At 39.4% G+C, this 23,344-nt stretch overlaps 1 protein-coding gene across 6 annotated transcripts in view; it reads left to right on the top strand.

The window, feature by feature from the left end:
* Nucleotides 1-23,344, top strand: part of JAM2 (junctional adhesion molecule 2) — an 80,845-nt gene that overhangs the window by 28,100 nt on the left and 29,401 nt on the right. For all 6 annotated transcript variants that reach the window (XR_008657835.2, XM_055279368.2, XM_055279367.2 and 3 more), the window contains exons 2-3: nucleotides 16,377-16,442; nucleotides 22,672-22,779. Coding sequence is in view for 5 of the 6 variants with exons in the window: in XM_055279368.2 (XP_055135343.1) it covers nucleotides 16,377-16,442; nucleotides 22,672-22,779 (174 nt within the window). In the remaining variant the exon portion in view is untranslated. The remainder of the gene's footprint in view (nucleotides 1-16,376; nucleotides 16,443-22,671; nucleotides 22,780-23,344) is intronic.

Genomic DNA, 23,344 nt, shown 5'->3' with positions numbered 1-23,344 from the left:
TTAAAGTGGTATATTCATTATTTCATAGTCCCCCCTTATCCACAGTTTTGCTTTTTGCAGTTTTACCCGTGGCCAACCACAGTCGAAAAATACTAAATGAAAAGTTCAAGAAATAAACAATTCACCTGGGATGGGACTCATCCCGTTGTCCGGTGTATTCATGCTGTAGAAGCTACCCACCTGTTAGTCACTGATATTGCCTGTTCCTGTCATCCAACCAGTGACATTGTTGTGGCTGAATGATTCAGGATCACTTGAAGCAGATGATTCTCCTTCTGATGTATTGTCAGAAGGTCAATAGTAGCCTAATGCTACCTCACGATGCCTGTTACCCACCTCATTTTATCTAATCACATCGGCATTTTATCTCTTAACATTATTACAAGAAGGGTGAATACAGTACAATAAGATATTTTGAGAGAGACGTCATTCACATAATTTTTATTACAGCATATTGTTATAATTGTTCTATTATTCTTGTTATTAATCTTTTACTGTGCCTGACTCATAAACTTTATCATAAGTATGTTTGTATAGGGAAAAGCAGAGTGTATATAGGGTTTGGTACTATCCATGGTTTCAGACATCCACTGGGGGTCTTGGAACGTATCTCTCATGAATTAGGGGGGACTAGTGTTTTCCATTCCATCTTCTCCATAATTCACTTCCATTCATTCAGCAAATATTTACTGAGTACCATATGGCAAGCATTGTTCTTTGCCCTTGGGATTATTAACAAAAATTAGTAGCCAAAATAAAGGGCCCCACCTTCAGTACATAAACACACATATAATGCATTAGAAGATAATAATGCTACTTTCAATTGTATATCGTTTGAAAATATGAAAAAAGAAAAGCAGGATCAAAGGAATCAGGAATGTGAAGGGGAAAGGTGAGATGAAGGTGAGCTGAAATATTTAATAGAGAGATCACAGGAGATTTTATTAAGAGGTGTCCTTTGAGCAAAGACGTGAAGAAGTGAGGGAGTTAATAGACATCTAAAGGAAGAGTCTTTCAGATGGAGGAAACAGCCAGAGTCTGGCCTGATTGAGGATGAACAAGGAAGCCAGTGTCCCTGGAGCAGAGGGAGGGAAGAGTCAAGAAAAGGAGGTCCGAAAGCAATGGGCCACTTTGCATAGGACCTTCTATGCCAATGAAAGAACTTCTCCTTCTACTCTGGGGAAATGAAAAACCAGTCCAAGGTTTTGAGCAGAAGAGTGCCATGATCTGACTTAGCATTTTAAAGGGTCACTCTAGTGGATGTGTTGAGATTAGATTCCAGAAAGGCAGGACAGAAGCAGGACAGTCAGGAGGCTATTGCAGCAATCCAAGAAAGAGATGTTAGTGCTCAGACCTCAGTAGTAGCTATGGGAGGAGTGAGAAGTGGTCAGATTCTGAATGCATTTTGAAGGTAAAGCCAGTAGGTTTTGCTAATGAATAGGAGATGGGCTGTGATACATGGGATCACTAAAGATAAATGCCAGATTTTTTTCAACCAGAGCAGTAGAATAATTGAGTTGCCATCATCTGGGGTGGAGAAGGTGGAACAGGTTTAGAAAGAAAGATGATATTTGGATGTAGAGTTTGAAATGTCTCATAAACTTTCAGGTGATAGGCATTTGGATCTGAAGTTCAGCAAAGATGTCCAGAATGGAAATATGTATTTGGGAGTGTTTAGCATGTCAGAGTGTTTAATGCCAGGAATCTGGATCACATCATTAAAGAAGGAAATACAGATACAAAAGTAGATTTGACCAAGGATGGGAGCCACGAGAAGAAAAACTAGGAAAGTGTGTTGTCCTGGACGTTAAGTGTAGAAAGTGTGTTAAGAAGAAGGGTGTGATGGGTTGTGTCAATTGAGGTAGTTATGGAAGGCATCATCATAAATTATGTTTTACAGAGGATGAGACACAGCCAAAGAGGTTTTAAATATCCAAAACATATCATAGCAAGGACAAAAAAGGAGGAAGAATTTAAACCCAGGGCTTTTCCACTGTAATGAAATAGTCATTACATTTAAAAAGGTAGGGGAGGCCAGGTGTGGTGGCTTACACCTATAATCCCAGCATTTTGGGAGGCTGAAGCAAGCACATCACTTGAGCCCACAAGTTTGAGACCAGCTTGGGCAATATGGTGGAACCCCATTTCTACAAAAAATAGAAAAATTATCCAGACATGTTGGCTAACAGCTGTGGTCCAGCTACTCGGAAGGCTGAGGTGGGAGGTCACCTGAGCCCAGGAAGGTTGAGGCTGCAGTGACCCGTGATTGTGTGCCTGCACTCCAGCCTGGGCAACAGAGTGAAACCCTGTCTAAAAAAGTAAATAAATAAATAAATTTTAAAAAGATGGGGGAAAAGTATAATCCTAACAATTCATTTTTCATAGAACATCCTCATACACTATTATTGTAGAATCATTTGTGAAATGCTCTATCTGCGTCACCACATTGGATAAAAAGCAATGTGAAGTGAGGGGAGAGGGATGAGAAGCGAGTATTTATAGAGAATCTACTGTGTGCCAAGATGTAGGCTAAGCAATTATGTACATGATTTTATTTAATCTTTACAACCAACTAGGGGAGGCATTACTAGCTGCATTTTACTTAAACGAAACTGAGGCTGTAGCTTGTCCAAGGTGACGTGGCTAGTAATTCACAGCACTGGGTTTCAAATACTGGATTATGACTTCCTAAAGACAGAATGATTCTGTTTCCATCTATAATGAAGACTAAGACTTAAGTTGCATTTCTCTAATAGACTACCCTTTTCTTACCTTGCTAGACTCTAATGTTGCCTTTCATTTAATTTTAGATGATACTTACTCAAAAAGCCAAGCTGTTGAAAATAATAGTGTTAGAATACAATTTAGTTCTTTATCCCAATGGGAGTAAAGTCAGTTCTGATACCACCTTATTAAGACTAAGTGCTAAGATTATGTGCTAAGGCTGACTCTAAATAATTTCAAAACTTTTGGTAGATTCTGTCATAAATCCAGTTCTCTTCATGCTATGACAAACATCAAACAGCCATTTCACTTGAGTTATATTATGACAATTAGACTTTTGTATACCATATCTGGACACAAATACCCTTGTTCCTCTTTCCAATACTCAATTTGAAAGAGTTTCAAAAATTTGACCTTGGCTGCACATGTTGGCTCATGCTTATAATCCCAGCACTTTGAGAGGCCAAGGTAGGTGGATCACTTGAGCCCAGAGTTTCGAGACCAGCCTGGGCAACGTAAAGAGACCCTGTCTCTACAAAAAACACAAAAATTAGCCAGGCATGGTGGTATGTGCCCAAAGTCCCAGCTACTCAGGACTGCTGAGGTGCAGTGATTGCTGGAGCCCCGGGAGATCAAGGCTGCAGTGAAATATGATCACGCCACTGCACTCCAGCCTGGGTGGCAGAGCAAGACCCTGTGTCAAAATTTAAAAAAAAAAATTGACCTTTATCCAATAGCACAAAAACTCATTTCCTGACCATTCTAGGAGGCAGCTCCAAAGGTCCCACTGATTTTAATGTGTGCAGATATTCACTAAATGATTTATTTTATTGGTCTAGTTCACTGACCCTAAAAAAGTGTGTGTTGGTGTTAGCTCACAGTTGGATGTGTGGGACTAGTTTTGAAATAAAAAACTCAAAGAACTGTTTTTACCAAAAGAAAAGGGAAATTATGGTCCCTGGATTTACAGGACCCAAGAAATCAGGGTAGCTAATTCTTAGGAATCTTGCCTGACAATTGTGAATATGATAGTTAAGCGATGCCAAACCATTGTTTCCATGTTCTGCACTTCAAAATAAATGGTTCTTGTTCTTTTGGCTTCCTGAGGACTAATCAAAGGAAGCATGAAGCAACAATGGCTGGGAAGTTTCCCTTGGTTTTCAAGTTTCTTCTGTAAGCACTTGTGGTAATAGAATTTAATTAATAACACTTGTATGTAATGTAAGGGCCAAGATTTTATGAGTCATCTTCCATCAGGAAAGCTGAAAAATAAAATTCACACAACTCTCATATTTTAAGAAATGAAGTTTGATAGAGAGTGTGCATGCTAAATCATTGGCCATATAAAATCTTTAGTATTTTAAAGGCTGAATATCAGATCATGGTCTGTGGAGACCATTTCTTTCTCCCAGCTTTGTGGGTGGTAAAGTTGAGAAAGCTAAGTAAACTCATTAATAAGGAGAAGCCCAAAATTATGTGGAGTGGGTTATTAGTTCCCTGTGTAAGAAACATAATACAAAAAAAAAAAACCCTTATTCTTGCAAATTTTACAAAATGTGCATGCATTGCCAAGCCTTCCCCACCCACCCTCACTTGGGCCTTGGTAGGTACTCTTGTAAGGGTTGATCCCAAAACTTAAGCCTTATTAAACTCATGGTCAACCTGTATTCCTTTATGTGCCTATTTATTATATATAACCTATTTTAGAAAAAGATTATCTTTTTCTTTATTTTTTTTTCTTTGAGACAGAGTCTTGCTCTGTCACCCAGGCTGGAGTGCAGTGGCACAGTCTCAGCCCACTGCAACCTCCACCTCCCAGGTTCAAGTGATTCTCCTGCCTCATCTTGCTGTGTTGCCCAAGCTGGTCTCAAACTCCTGAGCTCAAGCAATACTCCCAAATCAGCCTCCCAAGTAACTGGGAGTACAGGGACATGCCACCACATCCAGGTGGTTAGTAAGTAACAAATACTTGTGGAATAATTATTTCTCTACCCCCTGACCCAAACAGCCCCTGAGAAATCTGGATGTGTATCAGCTGTTAGGGTGTTTTGTGCAGAGATGCACAGATTCTCACAGAATTTCAGAACCAGAGTTCAAATCCAGGTTCAGAAACTCAGTTTTAACCACTTGCCCAGAGCTGATCAAACTCTGGAGAAATGATTTACAATACCTAATCTTAAAAATGATTTATCTGACAATTAAATTAGTAAGTATATTTCTAGTGAGAAATAGAACTGTCAAATGCTGGCAGTGGTTCTGTACTTTCAATCTTTAAAAGCTGTATCTAGGTCTAGGAGTTAGGTAACTACAATTTCAGATTAAAGAGCAATGAATAATCCTAATTAATATAGCTCTCAAAGTCTGATGCACCATCTCTGCTGTAGAGGTGCGCCTATACACAACCCAGACCATGTCTCATTAGTAAGGAGGGCACCCAGGCTTCTTGTTCTTTCTCTCTTTGCCATTACTCCAAGTGTCTGTTTTGATGTCTGACGTCTTTCATATTTTTCTACTATCCACTAATGAAGTTTTAGGGCCATCGTTTTGTTTTCTGGTAACTTACTCTTAAGGAGAAGCAATTAGAACACAGAATGGCCAATAACCATGGCTTCCGCTGAGTATGTGGCTCTTACTGGCATCCATTTTGGAAGGGGTATTTCTTCATTTTGTCTTGATAGTCTACTAGATTTGAGTTGACTGTTGCCATCTATCTAAAATCTATAGTTAATGTCACAGGTAAATGAATTGTGTTTGGCTGAGATTGTCACTTGGGGAAAATCAAAGACTACAGAATCCTAAAATGGCTTCTTCATGTCTGATGAGAAGTACCTGGTGAGATATTCAGGTTTTCCTGTGCCACTGGCTACCATTACACGATTGAACATGTGAAGGACAATTTTTTTTGAAATTTTTGAGAATTTATTTTACTTTGAGAAGTTAATTTAATTACTTCATCTCTTTCTAATATCACTGAAAAATTTTAATCTAGTTATTTGTGCAATGGAATGCCCTGGAAGTTTTCCTGAACTTAGTAATGCATGTAACTTATATGAAAATAACTTTATCCTCAATTCTGAATCATCAGTAGTCACTCTTAAGTTGTTGAAGAACCAGAAAAGGGAGAGAGCATAAAACTTTTGTGCATAAATATACATGGTTTATTCAAATTAGTTCATTCACCATAAACGTTTACTCATTAACACTGTCTCTGTTAAGATGGAAAGTTGTAGTATACTCTCTGAATAATATCTTTACAACCCTAAAGGTTGAAAATGGCTATGAAGCCATTACAGTGTGTCTGGCGGTCTTATGTTTGGAGCTACTTTCTCATAATGCCTTGTACTGATTTGAGGGCAGGGAGAGAGGAAAGGGGACTGTGGGGCAGACTAAGCAGATGGACATCTTGGCTTCCCTGCTTTCTAAAACATTGTGACCCCGAGCAACTTATCTAACTACTCTCAATTGTCATATCTGTTGATATGGTTTGGCTGTGTCCCCACCCAAATCTCATCTGGAATTGTAGCTCCTATAATTCCCACGTGTTGTCGGAGGGACCTGATGGGAGATAAGTGAATCATGAGGGCAGTTTCCCCCATACTGTTTTCATGGTAGTGAATAAGTGTCATGCGATCTGATGGTTTTATAAGGGGTTTCCCCTTTTGCTTGGCTCTCATTCTCTTGACTGCTGCCATGTAAGATGTGCCTTTTGCCTTCCACCATAATTGTGAGGCCTCCTCAGCCACATGGAACTGTGAGTCCATTAAACCTCTTTCCTTTATAAATTACCCAGTCTTGGCCAGGCACAGTGGCTCATGCCTATAATCCCAGCACTTTGGGAGGCCTAAGTAGGTGGATCACCTGAAGTCAGGAGTTCAAGACCAGCCTGGCCAACATCATGAAACCCCATCTCTACTAAAAAATACAAACATTAGCCAGGTGCGGTGGCAGGTGCCTGTGATCCCAGCTACTCGGGAGGCTGGGGCATGAGAATCACTTGAACCTGGGAGGTGGAGGTTGCAGTGAGCTGAGATCGTGCTACTACACTCTACCCTCAGTGACAGAGTGAGACTCTGCCTCAAAAAAATAAAATAAAATAAAAAATAAAAAATAAATAAATTACCCAGTCTCAGCAGTGTGAGAACAGACTAATATATCTGTCAAATGAGGATTTTAGCGCAGTGGAGTCATATCTTACTTAGGAGTTAGGTTCTTAAGGGGAGAATTTATTCATAGTGAAAATTATCCTTAAATTCCTAAGATGATCATAAACTGACCAGGCCATTAGCCACCAGTAACTCTAAAATCAAGTGCGTCTTTTCTTTCTCCTTGCATTTTGGTGTGGCTTCCCTTTCTCTGAAAATAGGATACCAATGTCTCATTAAGAGGAAGGGCCAGATTGTCTGGTTCGAGAGACTATAAAGACATGTGTCTGCTTCGCTTTTTCTTTCTCCCCTACTCTCTAAATCTAGTATGGTTAGACGATAATGAGATAGATGACCACAATATCTAGCTCCAAATTAGTTCCTACCTCATTGGGTTACTTTCTGTTAATATACATATTTATCCATAATAAATACTGGGTGGCATTATTTTATTTGTCAATGCTAACCCTGTGCAACTTTTTATATTTGTTAGTATATGTGCTAATCTGTTCTCCCATTGCTATAAATAAATAAATAAATAAATACCTGAAACTGTGTAATTTACAAAGAAAAGAGGTTGAATTGGCTCACGGTTCTGCAAGCTGTATAGGAAGCATAGTGGCTTCTGCTTCTGGGGAGGCCTCAGGAAGCTTCCAATCATGGAGGAAGGCAAAGGGGGCACAGGCATCTCACATGGTGTGAGCCAGAGCAAGAGAGAAAGGGGGGAGGTGCTACACACTTTTTGGCCAGGTGCAGTGGCTCACGCCTGTAATCCTAGCACTTTGAGAAGCTGAGGTGGGCAGATCACTCGAGACCAGCAGTTTGAGACCACCCTGGCCAACATGGCGAAACCCCATCTCCACTATTAGTACAAAAATTCGCAGGACATGGTGGGTCATGCCTGTAGTCCAGCTACTCGGGAGACTGAGGCACGAAAACCAGTTGAGCCCGGGAAGCAGAGGTTGCAGTGAGCCAAGATGGCGCCATTGCACTCCAGCCTTGGTGACAGAGGGAAGCTCTGTCTCAGAAAAAGAAAGAGAGAGGGGAGAGAGAGAGAGAGGAAGGAGGGGAAGGAAGGAAGGAGGGAAGGAAGGAAGGAAGGAAGGAAGGAAGGAAGGAAGGAAGGAAGGAAGGAAGGAGGGAAGGAGGGGAGGAGGGAGGGGAGGAAGGGAGGAAGGGTACACACTTTTAAACAACCAGATCTCAGGAGAGCTCGCTCACTATCATGACAACAGTACCAAGGGGATTGTGTTAAGCCATTCATGAGAAACTGCTCCCATGATCCCATCAGCCCCCACCAGCCTGACTTCCAGCATTAGGAATTACAAATCAACATGAGATTTGGGTGGGACACAGATCTAAACCATATCAGTATAATAATTGTCTTTCAGTAACTATCAAAACCACATGGCCATAAATTTTTATTTTTATGAAACATAATTGATATCCATACTTTTTATAACTTGCTTTTATACGTGATACTGTGGTACTATACATTTAAAACAAACAAAAAACTTCCGGCCAGGCACAGTGGCTCATGACTGTAAGCCTACCACTTTGAGAGGCCGAGGTGGGCAGATCACTTGAGATCAGGAGTTTGAGACCAGCCTGGCCAACATGGTGAAACCCCGTCTCTACTAAAAATACAAAAATTAGCCAGGTGTGGTGGCACATGCCTGTAATCCCAGTTACTTGGGAGGCTGAGGCAGGAGAATCACTTGAACCCAGGAGGTAGAGGTTGCAGTAAGCCAAGATCACGCCACTGCACTCCAGCTTGGGTGACACAGAGAGACTCTGTCTCAAAAAAAAAAAAAAGAAAAAAGAAAAAGAAAAAGAAACCCAACTTATGTAACACTTCTCCAGTTTTTCCTAGTCATGTTTTCAATTAAAAGTGTTAATTTAAATGACACCTTTATAGTAATTTTAAAATTGTAGTAATGTAAAGTAAATATTCTTCATCAAACCAGACTATCTTAGATAAGTAATAGAGAATACAAAAACTTTTGTTCTTAAAGTTGGGAGGAAAAGAAACACAAAAGGTTTCATTTGACTGGGAATTATTTGACTTGGAGTTGTTAGCAGTTATGAAAATAATCATATCTTCACCTTATTTTATGAACTTCTGCCAGTGCTTTTGGAACATGTTCATAACTATTAAAGATGTTCTGAGGCTAACTTTAAGACAATCGTTGACCTCAACCAGCAGGCCTACATGACCATTCTCTTTTGTTTATTTTCCTATTTAATTTATTCTGGAAAAGTGAAGAAAAAACAAAAATCACTTCAAGAAAGCAGCCAACAGGGGCTGTACCTAACATCTGCTAGTGATATGTTGATATAAAATACAACATTTTGTTTTAGAAAGAGTTATTAGGTACAAGTTTTTTAAAAAGGAACTCTAAGACTAGAAAGGCTAAAACAAGGTAGAAATCTTATGATAAATTTTTTTAATTTAAAGATTCAGAGCTTTCTGTTCAAATAAGTTCCACATAAGTGACCATACATTTTAAATATTTTTACTTAATTTGTTGGTAAACCCTGAAGTAAATAGAATTAGAGGGAGAAAGGTAGCTAGAAGGAGAAGATACTTAAAATCACAAAAATAGGTACAATGTATGTTTGGATGATGGCTACACTAAAAGCACAGACTTCACCACTACACAATATACCCATGTAACAAAATTGTACTTGTGCCCCTTAAATTTATACACACAAAAAGAAAAAAAATGGAAACAAATATTCAGCTACTAAGAAATACTACTGATAATTAATTTGTTAAAGCTAATTCCCTTTATAATTTTTTGCCTACATAATTTTGCCAATTCAACTAATCCTCTTTTTTAACATCTGTGATATATCGTTTTTCTGTTCAAATATTAATATACACATAAAAAATGTACAAGGGAATTAACAAAATTCCTGAAGCTAACAGCTGTTATTTTTCACAGAACTTTTATAGTAATTTTTGACAATTTAAGAAATGTTTCTTAAAGGAAATTTTAACAAGTAGAAAACTGGAATTGAGAAAGAGAAAATGATTTTCTTTCTCAATGATTCCTGAAACCCAGTTCCTAAATCTTATAATCTCAGATTGTACTGAAGTTTGCCTGAAATGAAGGAAGGCCAGAACCTACTGAAGAAAATAAACATTCCCAGTAGGCAGTGTGGTGTTTGAAAAGTTCAAAGGTATGATGATACGGAGGGAACAAAGATTATCTTTTCCTATTTTGCCCCGAGGTTTTCCTCGACTGATTTCCAGGGAATTTGAGTCTTCATTGTTTTGTCTAAAAAGTGTACTAAAATACTTCAGAAATCACAAGAATTGGCGATCATAAGTAGAGTTTCTCCGAGGGCATTAATTCACACATTGCTAAAGGAGACAAAGAGACCTTTTCAAAGTATACTTTGAAAGTTTCACAGAACAATGGTTTGGCATTGGAATCACTGGCAAAAATGTTCAGAGATTTTGTCATCAAAAGTAGGAGTAGGCCGGGCGCGGTGGCTCACGCCTATAATCCCAGCACTTTGGGAGGCCGAGGCAGGCTGATCACTTGAGGTCAGGAGTTTGAGAACAGCCATGGTGAAACCCCGACTCTACTAAAAATACAAAAATTAGCCTGGTGTAGTGACGCATGCCTGTAATCCCAGCTACTCAGGAGGCTGAGGCATGAGAATCACTTGAACTCAGGAGGTGGAGGTTGCAGTGAGCTGAGATTGCACCACTGCACTCCAGCCTGGGCAATAGAGCGAGACTCAGTCTCAAAAATTAAAAAAATCAAAAATAAATAAAAGTAGGAGTAAAGCAACAAGAGTATTTAAGATCCTGTCTTCACTACCTCACTGAAGAGGATTCTGGCTTGGTCTCCTGTCTCTCCTTCCTCTGCTCTCTGAAGATTCAGACTCTATCTTTGGAGTCTATAAAATAACGTGGGAAGCAGAAGAGAAGCTAGGAAATAAAGGAATGCAGGAGAAGAAAGGGATATGGGGGAAGAGAAAAGAAAGAACAGCTGCTATGTGACCAAAGTGTATGGAAAAGGATATTTAAAAAGATTGCATGGACCCCTTTCATGGTTCTTGAAATATACCAGCAAAAGAGTTCTTTTGAAATTTCTCCCTGGTGGACCTGACACCTCTCTAAGATTGAGCCACATGGGTCACTGCTTTCTACAGACATATTTACAGCTGTCAATAGAAAGGATCAGTTCAGTCCTGTACTCTTCACATAGACACCATGTTTGCCAGTTTCCCTATTGAATATGTTTGCCATTTAGAGCTATTGAAACTGCATATCACTGGTTTTCCTGTTATACTAGAAATCTAGTAATTTGTGTCCCATAGACTTTTGCAAATTAAAAAATATATATATTTTGAGTCACTGTGTTGCCCAGGCTGGAGTGCAGTGGTGCGATCATAGCTCACTATAGCTTCAAACTCCTGCGCCCAAGTGATCCTCCTGCCTTAGCCTCCCAAGTAGCTGGGACTACAGGCAGGTGCTACCACACCCAGATAATTTTTAAAAATTTTTTGTAGAGATGGGGGATATTACTATGTTGCCCAGGCTGGTCTTAAACTCCTGGCCTCAAGTGATCCTCCTTCTTTGGCCTCTCAAAGTAGTTTTGCAAATTTTAACTTCACAATTAGATTTGCTGTCCAGGCCTTTAAGGGTAAAAAAAAAATTCTCCAGAATAGCATGTGCTCCTTAGGAGTGATAAAATCTAGCACAATGGAAGACTAATTTACATGTTGATATATAGAGATGAATAAATCAAAGAAGAGTTGTCATGTCATATGAAAGATTTCTCTCTCCTTTCCAGGAGTATAATCAATTCTCTTTCACAGTTATACAATTCTGATTTCATACAAACTTTTCAAAATCCTAGAATTCATGGTTCTTTGCCATTCTTTATAGTCTCTTGGTTTATTCCTGTTCCTGGTTGTTCAAACTGGTCTAACTCTAAGTCTAGAGCAGTGGTTCTCAACCAGGAGTGAGTTCTTTACACCCATCTCTCAGGGGACATTTGCTAATGTTTAGGGACATTTTTAGTTGTTATCACTTGGGGGCGTGGTGATACCGGCATCTAGTGGGTAGAAGCCAGGGATATTGCAAAACATCCTACAGTGCACAGGACAGCCCCCTACAACAAAGAATGATTGGGTGCCAGATATCAATAGTGTCAAGATGAAGAAACCCTCACCTAGACCTCCTCTCTGGGATTACCTTGGTGTCCTACTTTCCTACTTTGGCCTCTTAGCTTCCACCTTCCTGTTGTGCTTCAGAGCCAGTCTTTTGCCTTCATTCTAACCACCAATTTCTCAAACTCTCCTGTCTTCATTAGACCAATGAAGCTTTCCATCTGGCATCTTTGTTAATCTGCAATCCTTGCTAGTGTTCATCTTGAGGGACAACAGGTGTGGGCCTAGTATAGCACAGTAATTGACTATGTGGGCTTTAGGTACTGACTGAGTGCAAAGCCAAACTCCACCACTTACTTCTTGTATGATCATGGCCAAACTTCTTACTCTCTTTGTGCCTCAGTTTTCCCACCCTCAAAACTGTGAGTACAAATGGTACCCTGCCACAGAGAATTGTAAGAGTCAAATGAGTTAATACTTGTAAAGTGCCAAGTGCTTAATAAATGTTAGCTATTATTATCCTTTCTCAAGAGTCCATCAAGGTCCTTGTCCTCTAAGTTACTTCCTTCTCTGTACTCCAAGTTTGGAAAGCAGGTGTAATTTGCTCATGATGGTTTCTCTTAAATGTTTGCCTAAATTGTGAATGTTTTCCATTAATCTAATGGCTAGGACTTTTGATGTGGAAAGGCAGAAAAGACCCTATTTTTCTCTCTCAGGTTTGGCTGTCCATATCCCTTCCCTGAGCACTTTGTGGCATAAAGGTGAGAGATGGGAAAGAGATGGAAGGAAAAATACTTCAGAACATTTTCATGGAGGACTCACAATTCTTAGTCTATAGATGGAAGCTGATGAATGAAGGGATGAGATAATGGATGCATCATGGGCAGCACCTAAGTTTCTGGTGTGAGTGGCCACATGGAATGTGATGCTTTACACAGAGATGGGATTTGTCGAAATAAGACGAAGTTTGGGGGCAAGCTGATGAGTTTTGCCTATGAGTTTGTGGTAATTGTGGGAAATGGAAATACAGATGTCCAGCAGAAAGCTGGGCTTACAAATTTAATTTCAAGAGACAGATTGGAGCTGGAGATGTGGAGTTGTGACTTTTTAGCAAATAAATGCTAGTTGGGTCAATGAGAGTATAAAATACTCTATAAAAAGGAGGTAGTTTAGTCAGAAAAGCAGCTTCTGGATGGATGGATGGTTGGATGGATGGATGGATGGATGGATGGATGGATGAATGGTTGGAGGGATGGATGGATGGATGACGATGGATGGATGGATGGGCAGAACAAGGAGGAAGAAGAACTCACAAAGCAGACAGAATGAAGCACCAGGATCAGAACAGAAGGATGAAGACTAGGAGAGAATCAAGTTAAAGAATACAAGGGAGTCAACAGAGTCACATGTCATAGAGAGGTCAGGTAAGATATAGACTGAAAAGTGTCCATTAGATATGCCAACAGATAGGTCATTTTTGTCTTGGTGAAAACAGGGTCAGTAGACCACAGGAAGACAGAGAACAGATGGTAGCATGAGTGGAGAAATAGCATTTCAAGTAAATTATAGAAATATATAGTCAAGAAATAACCTTCTTTAGATTTTCATTATAGGCTTAATTCAGTCTTACCTTATATCATGTGTAATTTTTTGGGTGAATAACAAAGGACAGCAGTTGGATTGTTTTGCCTAAATTGTCTACTTGAGATGACCAATGTATTAGTCTGTTCTCACTCTGCTAATAAAGACATACCCCAGACTGGGTAATTTATAAAGGAAAGAGGTTTAATTGACTCACAGTTCAGCATGGCTGGGGAGGCCTCAGGAAACTTACAATCATGGCAGAAGGGGAAGCAGATACATCCTTTTTCACATGGCAGCAGCAAGAAGTGCAGAGTGAAGGCGGGGAAAAGCCCCTTGTAAAACCATCAGATCTCGTGAGAACTCACTCACTATCATGAGAACAGTATGGTTCAATTACCTCCCACCAGGTTCCTCCCACAACACATGGGGATTATGGAAACTACAGTTCAAGATGAGATTTGAGTGGGGACACAGCCAAACCATATCAACCAACAATAACGCTTTGCATTATTCCGAGTTTGAAACAATGAATACCAATCCAATATTGTATACTTACAATACTTTCCCCAAAGAATTGCTTGCCTGGCTGGGCACAGTGGCTCACACCTGGAATCCCAGCACTTTGGGAGGCTGAGGTGGGCGGATCATGAGGTCAGGAGATCCAGACCATCCTGGCCAACAGGGTGAAACCCTGTCTCCACTAAAAATACAAAAAATTAGCCAGGCGTGGTGGCGGGTGCCTGTAGTCCCAGCTACTCTGAAGGCTGAGGCAGGAGAATGGTGTGAACCCGGGAGGTGGAGCTTGTAGTGAGCCGAGATTGTGCCACTGCACTCCAGACTGGGCGACAGAGCGAGACTCCGTCTCAAAAAAAAACAAAAACAAAAAACAAAAACAACAACAACAAAAAGGAATTGCTTGCCTTCAGGAACTCTTCCTTAGTATCAGTTTGATCTGACCTCATTTACTGGACTTTTCCCATTCGTATACAATAAGGAATGGGCTCATTTATTCAACAAACATTTATTGTGTCTTGCTTTATGCCAGGCACTGTTCTGAGTGTTTGGGTTAATTTCAGAGACTATAACAGGCTACAGACTTGCACTTGTAGCATTTATATTTTAGAGATGTATACTTATAGGGAAGTATTTAAATTATTTTTAAACGTGGTCATTACACTGGAGTATAGAATGACATCCATAAAGAAAGTGATACAGATCAAAGACGGAATTAGAAAGTTTTATTGATACTTTCTGATACTTTCTTCTTTAGTACTAATAATGCCTACCACACCAGGTTATTTTGAATATTGAATTTTACAGCATAAAAGCAAGTATGTGAAGGTGAAATGGGAGAGTTCCCTGATCCCCCTCACAGGACGTGTGACGGGTGTGGCTCACCTGTTCTGTCGCCACCCCTGCTTGAATCCCTGAGGGGAGGGGCAGCATGCAGACAGACAGGTGCAGGAGCCCATGTGGGTGTGTGTTACAATGTGCCCTTTTAGCCTTGCCATCCACAGATGGCCTGAGTGTTAACCAGCTAAACGGACCCTCTGCCTTTTCACATGGGCCGAGGGCCAATGTGACAGCTTTCTGTATCCTGAGCTCTTGCCCAGCATCCCAGAAAAATCGGGTCACACACGGGGTTGAAGGATGAAGGCAGGGTTTTATTGAGTGGTGGAGGTAGCTTTCAGCAGGATGGATGGGGAGCTGGAAGAAGGGATGGAGTGGGAAGATGGTCTTTTCCTGGAGTTTGGCCATCCAGAGGCCAAACACTTCTCTGACCACCCCCAGCCGAACTCCTCTTGGTGTTCAGACGTCTCTCCTCATCTGTCTTTCTTTGCCTTGTTGTTCCGCCATTTGTCTGCTTGTCTACTCGTCTCCTCGCCTGCTCATCTGCTTCTGGAACCTGGGGTTTGGGGTTTATATAGGTACAGGACAGGGGCATGGTGGGACAAAAGGCAACTTTTCGGGCATGAAAACAGGAATGCCTGTCCCCTTTCAGGGTGACGGGTCTCCAGGCCTGAGGGTGGGGCCTTTGCCAGGGAGCTGCTTCTTCTACCCAGTACTTCCCTGTCTCCTATCTGTATCAAAGGTGCCTTTTTAAATGAAAATTTCTGTGTTAGTTTAAGGGAGTGATAATAAGCAACAGCAGCATCATGTAACTATTAGATCACAGTAGCGGTAGCCACCATAGTCAGTTACTTCAGTCTATAGACGAGTTCTCAAAAATCATTGAAATGTTTTGGGGAAAAAAATAAAGATGTTCTGCCTGAATTTTTCATCATAATTTCATATGCAGCTTATATACATTTATTATATATATATACAAATTTCATCAAAAGTATGTAAAATGACTCATTTCTATATGACATAGGTATTGTCAAGGATAAATTCATAAAGCTATTTATACTTTTAAATAAGCACTAAAAAGAATTAGCTTTTATTTGTGGGGCAATACCATGTGACACTAGATTGCATATTAAGCTGAATTAAAGATGTAAGTTATTTTTCAATGATCGGGCTGGCAAGAGTCTGTTGTCTGGAGTGGGGTCCAAATAGATGCATGGAATCTACTTTGGAAAATGCTTAAAGGCCAAAGCTACAATCTAGAAAAGAAACATGTATAGTTTCGTTTGCTTTTTCCTACTTTGATACTTTAAAACTATGTGTTATGAATTGGGTAAACTTGTCACCAAACTTTAGGACAGTTTTCTTGACTATTGCATCCCATTCAGACATTTGAAAATGAATTTTTGTATAATTTTAATTATCCTATCTGTTTTAATCTTTCAGATCATAAGGCCTATGGGTTTTCTGCCCCAAAAGACCAACAAGTAGTCACAGCAGTAGAGTACCAAGGTACAGTATCTTACTGATTTTCACAGGCTGTATTGTTTAAATAACTCACGAGAGTGACTCGTGTGATGTTATTTTCTATTTGTTGGGATTCTCTGCCTTACCTTCTACTAATTCCTCTGCCTGAAATGCTGCTTTATGCTGACTCCACCTCAAGAACATTTACTCCACCTCCTCAGTGGAAATTTTTGACATTCAGTAAAAGACTGGATGTGCAAAGAAGGTCTCCTATAACTTAAATTATCTGCAACAAAGCAAATCTAATTTGTGAAACTGGGAGATGGAGAGCTTGGAAAGTTTCTAGCCAGCTAGATATAATACATAGAAATGAACACTTCAAACCCTACTCTGTGTATTTAAGATGATATTAATATAGCTTACTTTGGGGTACCACGTTCTTATCTATTTTAGCTTCTTAAAAATGTTTATAAGGAGGAGTTAATTTAAGAGCATAAAGTTTCTGTTTTGCAAGATAAAATAGTTCTGGAGATTGTTATATGCACAACAGTATACTTAATACTACTGAACTATACAGTTAAAAATGGTCAAGATGGTGAATTTTATGTTTATTTTGCCACAGTTAAAAAATTATCAAAAGAAACTAGTAACCTACATATGGGCTTTTTAATAAGCTTTCGTTGTTGTTGTTGTTGTTGTTTTGTTTTGCTTTATTTGGTTTGAGACAGGATCTCTGTCTGTCACCCATGCTGGAGTGCAGTGTGGCATGATCTCGGCTCATCGCAACCTCCACCTCCGGGGTCAAGTGATCCTTCTACCTCAGCCACCCAAGTAGCTGGGATTACAGGCACAGGCCACCATGTCTGGCTAATTTTTTGTATTTTTTTGTAGAAACAGGGTTTCGCCACATTGCCCAAGCTGGTCTTGTACTCCTGGGCTCAAGCAGTCTGCCCACCTTGGCCTCCCAAACTACTGGGATTACAAGCATGAACCACCACACCTGCCCTATAAGTTTATTTCAAATATTGATCACCTACTACTTTTCCAAAGGATCCTTTATCTTTTATACAATTAATAATATTGGGCAATCAGAAGAATTACTATTTCTTAAATTTAATACTTGTTTAGGCCAGAGCTTATGAACATTTAAGAAACAGGTCCTACATGTCTGATCTGTCATCATCAGGTATGTCTTAGGTTCCCGGAGCTGGAGAAAGATAGGTTTGAAGGAAAGAGACAAAGATTGAAGTAAAGGCCTGGAGTGAGGGGAATTAAATGAGTTAATATTTACATAGTGCTTTCAATAGTGCCTAACACATAATACAAATTATATGTGTTTGTTAAGTAAAAACATGCTGTAGTAAGAATCAGTCCTGGCTGGGAGTGGGGGCTCATGCCTGTAATCTCAAACTCCTAAGGCCAGGAGTTTGAGATAAGCCTGGAAAACATGAAGACCCTGTTTCTATAAAAAAACAAACAAATTAGCCAGACATGTGGTGCACACCTGTTGTCCCAGCTACTCAGGAGGCTGAGGCAGGTGGATGGATCACTTGAGTGCAGGAGTTTGTGGCTGCAGTGAGCCACGATCATGCCAGTGCACTCCAGCCTGGGCAACAAAGTGAGAGAATGTCTCAAAAAATAAAATAAAATAAAATGGCCAGGCACGGTGGCTCGCGCCTGTAATCTCAAAACTTTGGGAGGCTGAGGCAGGTGTATTACCTGAGGTCAGGAGTTCCAGACCAGCCTGGCCAACATGGTGAAACCCTGTCTCTACTAAAAAAATTAGCCAGGCCTAGTGGTGGGCACCTGTAATCTCAGTTACTTGGGAAGCTGAGGCAGGAGATAGCTTGAACCTAGGAGGCGGAGGTTGCAGTGAGCCAAGATTACACTACTGCACTCCAGGCCTGGGTGACAGACTGAGACTCTGTCTCAGGAAAAATTAAAAAAAAAAAAAGCTCATCATTAAAAAAAATGAGTAACTTAATAACAAATTACTTAAAAATTATTGGGTTAACTAGGTTCTCTTAAGTTCTAACATTTTATATGCTTAAGCTATAGAACACTCTGGTATGAGTTAGTTTTAAACGGAGAGAGGTGGGAAGAGGAAATTAATGATTGAGGGAATTTGGGACTATGGAACACCTCCAGGATGGATAAACAGGGCTGGGTGAGGTGCCAGAATGGAAGCTGGAAAGGCCACAAGGGTGAGCACAGAGTGAGAGAGGGGAAAATGGACCAGGATGTCCCTGAGGGACAAAGGAAGTGAAGTTCAGTTCCACTTCTCACTTTCTCGGAGGCTCTTAATGCTGGGTCCAACTGGGTACAGTGGATTTATATCCTCTCCCATCATATCTGAGTTAGGACATCAACATTATATTCTTTAACCTTACATTATTTTTTAAAAAATGTATCAAGGTGAATTTCACATAACCTGAAATTTGTAGCTTTTAAGTGAACAATTTAGTGGCATTTGATACATTCACAGTTTTGTGCAACCACCACCTCTACCTAGTTCCAAAATATTTTCATCACTCCATAACAAAACCCTGTACCCATTTGCATTACTTTTTAATGCATGTTTTATTTTTAATATAGAAACTCCTTCCATAAAGTATTGCAATCAAATGTTAATCTCACTCCAGAATAAGTGTTTTCTATTTTCTTGTTTCATCTCACCTCTTTTTAATTAAGAATTTCATTTTAATTCTATTGTATATGTGTCCCCATCATTCCAGCTTTGGCTCTTCATAAGGCATAAATACATTTCTGTTTCTTCTACATTTTAGTCTTAGGACTAAATGCAGTAACTTAATTTTGCTGTAAGTCTATAATATTTTATGATTTGTATATATGTGTATGTGTGTTTCACCCTATTTGTTCATTTGTTATGCCTCGTTTCTCTGAGATCAAGAAATAATGAATTAATTCCTTCTTTCCAGCGCCGCCGCGCTGTATCACTTCCCATGATAGTGCCAAGAGCAGAAGGAGACTGAAATCAGGGCAGCTCTGCTAGGCTTGTAAATTACATGAGCAGCCCTCTGCAAGGGGAGTCTAAACCTGAAAGCTATAAATTAGAGTTTAATAGCAAGCATTTCTTCACAGAAGTAATTTCTGCTAAGTCAGAGCTATTTTGGTAGTATCAATTCTCTTTTTGTGTTATGTAAGATTTTGGTGATTTTTAACTTGAGCCCTGAGAATGAAATCAAAGGATAATTAGCAGTACAGAATCCAGGAAAGTTAAAATTCATAATGATTCTATGTGATTCCTAAATGTGATTATTTTGCCACATGTTGTTGCTAATGCTTTTTATAAACAAAGAATTCTCTTTTCTTGATCCAAATGAAATAGATATTTTGGCAATGAAATAATCACCTTAATAGAAAAGACTTGGCATATTTTCCTGTTTTTAATATGCCTTAGGTTGAGAAAATATGATTTATATCTATATTTTTTGCTATCTCCTACAGAGATAACATTTTATTTCAAATTGGAGTGATTTATAGGTAAATTTGTGATGGTATAAAGTATATATTTCTACGTCAATGCAAGCTTGCAACTATAACTAAGAGAAATTCCTCAAGGGTGAAAACAATAGTGACCATTTACAGAGCACGTACTACACGTAAGGTGGTGCCAAGTGCATCACACATGTAATTATAGTGTCTCATTTAGTCTTATGACAACTTTGTAAGATGAGTACTGTTCTTTTTATCATTTTACAGACGTGGATATAATGTTCAAAAAAAGTAATTCTCCCAATATCACATACGGAGTACATGGTAGAAGTCTTAACTCCGAAGCCCCTGCTATAACCTACCATGTTATGGCGCAATAACCCTAAAGCCTGATACAGAAAATTATGCTGGCATCAGTATTGAATTTTGGCTGAAGAGAGAGAAGAGAGTTCATGAGAGTTAGGTTGTAAGTTCATTTACTTCCTTATCCTCAGGTATTGACCTCATGATTCCAGTATTTTTATTCTCTGCATTTGTTTCCTATGGCTGCCATTAAAAAATACTACAAACCAGGTGACTTAAAACAATAGAAATTTACTCTCTCATGGTTCTGGAGGCTAGGAGTTCAAAATCAAGGCATTAGTACCCAAGGGCCTAGGCACTGGCGCTCTCCTTGCTTGGGATCTTCTTTCTCAAAGAATCATGTAATGAATTCTCTCCCTCTTTTAAACCTTTGGTCAAATATTACCTTCTAAATGAGGTGAACTCTGGCTACCGTCTTTCAAAAATTGTAGCTCTGTCCCTAGCACTTCCAAACCTCCTGTACTCTGCTCTGCTCTCTTTTGTCTTCATAACCCTCATCATCTGCTAACGTACTAGGTAATTCACTTTATTACGTTTCTTGTTTATCTGACTTCCCCTGCTAAATTGTAAGATTCCAAAGGGCAAGGATCTTTGTTTCATTCACTGATATAGCTCAAGAACAATGCATGGCAGACAGTAAGTACTCCACATATTTTGGATGAATTGGATAAACCGTTTCTCCACATTTTACACGGCTAGCGAGGGAGAGGCTGGAGTGAAGTAACTGGACTTAGGAAAATTGTTGCTATATTTTCTAATATAAGTTTCATAGAGGTTTTTTCACAGTGCAATAAGGACAGAAATTAGGAAGAATTCACCAGGAGAGGTGTGTGTATGTGTGTGTGTGTGTGCACGTGCACTCACACGCACACGCACACGCACATGCATGAGTATCTAAATATGTAAAACAGTGCAATTATTTAAGTGTAAAATTATTCTTAAGACACAGAAGACATGAGGAATAGGCTAAAAATGAGTGTGGGTGTGTGTTTAATTGTTGGAAACTCACAAAATACCGGAAGGAAACCTATCTACAACTCAAGACTCCGGAAGGTCACCACCCATTCTCCTTAATCAAGAGAACAGAACTGTGTTTCCTCAGCCAGGTCCCTTAGCACACATTTGTCTTTGTAGCATAATTGTAAACATGTCTGTAAAATGATGTCTCTTTGTAATGTAAAACCTGCTTTAAAAACTTTAGACATCCTTGAAAACAACTTTTGCCTCTTTTCTTCCTTGCCTTTCTTTTCTCTGCCCTACTTTCTATTTTCCATTACCTTTTATTCCATTTTTGTATGTCCAGCAATATGTGTGGAATGAAAAAACTTAGAAACTAAATATTCTGCATTCTTTTTTAACATTCATTTGCTTAACATTAAAATCAAAGGTATGAAAAGGATTTTAAAATAATTTCTGGTCAAAGATACTGTGCTTTTTTAGGTCAAACCATATGCCTTGTGGGAAAAAAGTATTTCAGAAACATGGAGTTGACATTCTAGAGAGCCTGGTTAAAAAAATACTTTAAAAAATATTTATAACTGGAGGTTTCCATTTGGCAACTCGAAGCAGTTCCCAGACGGGCACTGGGTTTTTTTTTTCTCTCAGACATCTCGTTTGGACAGTGAAAAGAAGGGGGTTCCTTTGGAGGCTCCAAGTATTAATGACACAATTGCAGTGAATTTCTTTTAATAAAAGAACTTAGCTACATTGAGGCAGTTACACTTGATGCTAAGATTTAATACTTTAATAATTATCTGGACTGAGGCAAGATTATATAGGCCGTTGTTTGGGGGTAAAAATCAATGATTTATTAGGAGACCATATTGCATATGTATTAATGTATTTGTAGAGAAGGTTGACAAAGAAGGGATCTGAGTGAGAATATAGCATGTTGTGGAAACTTTTTTGGGTTTCCCAGCATGTCCCGGGCTGGATTAAGTGCCTTTCTTGGGTACTAAGCATGAATCACCATCTGCATAGCTGGTATTCAGCAACACTGGGCTGAAATGCCCAGTTATTATCGTAGTTGCCTCTTCTACCAGATGGTAGACTCCTTCAAGACTGACACTGGGAATAAGAAGATACATAATTAATCATAGCTGCCATTTGTTAAGTCCTTACTATGTCCAAGCCTGTGTGCTTTGCATATCTTATTGCATTTGAAGACTCACAACAACTCTGTGAAATACTAGCTCATTTACAGATGAAAACTCAAACTTGATAACCAGGGAAATAAGCGTAGTGTCATACAGTTATTATGTGGAAGAGCTAGAAGGCTTCCAATTCATCTCTGGGTTGAGCCAACATGGGACCTGTTGATGTAATTTATGGATGAATGAATGAATAAAACTATAAAGGAGTAATTTAGAGATGTTTAAAATTGTGTTACCTAGTTAAGTAAAATATAAATTCATGGGGACAATTAGAAAACAAGTATTTTTATTGTTGTTCCTAGAGGCTATTTTAGCCTGCAAAACCCCAAAGAAGACTGTTTCCTCCAGATTAGAGTGGAAGAAACTGGGTCGGAGTGTCTCCTTTGTCTACTATCAACAGACTCTTCAAGGTAAGAAGCTGTAGGCTTGAAGAGGTGTAAGCAAGAGAATGCCAAGTACAACCAGGATCCTTTAATTGGCAAATGAGATCAGGACATGACTGATTGCTGAAAATGTGTTTTTGTAAGTGTGAGATGAAAGCAACCATGTCTGAGACATAAAACACAATAGCCACAAAAGCAGAGAACAATGGGAGGTGAAGCCCACTGAATCCCTAGATTCTTCTTTCTCAACTCAGGCATAAAGGATGCAAAATGCAATTGCTCTTATTGGCTCAGTAGATTAAACTCCCTCCCTCCCTTCCTTCCTTCCTCTCTTCTTTCTTTCTTTCTTTCTTTCTTTCTTTCTTTCTTTCTTTCTTTCTTTCTTTCTTTCTTCTTTCTTTCTCTTTCTTTTTCTTTCCCTCCCTCCCTCCCTTCCTTCCTTCCTCTCTTCTTTCTTTTTTTTTCTTCTTTCTTTATTTCTTTCTTTCTTTTTCTTTCCCTCCCTTCCTTCCTTCCTTCCTCTCTTCTTTCTCTTTCTTTCTTTCCTTTCTTTTTCTTTCCCTCCCTTCCTTCCTTCTTTCCTTCCTTCCTT

The sequence above is a fragment of the Symphalangus syndactylus genome, chromosome 5, assembly GCF_028878055.3.
Source record: "Symphalangus syndactylus isolate Jambi chromosome 5, NHGRI_mSymSyn1-v2.1_pri, whole genome shotgun sequence".
In the NCBI taxonomy this organism is placed as follows: domain Eukaryota; kingdom Metazoa; phylum Chordata; class Mammalia; order Primates; family Hylobatidae; genus Symphalangus; species Symphalangus syndactylus.
This window is presented reverse-complemented; position numbering and strand designations above follow the sequence as displayed.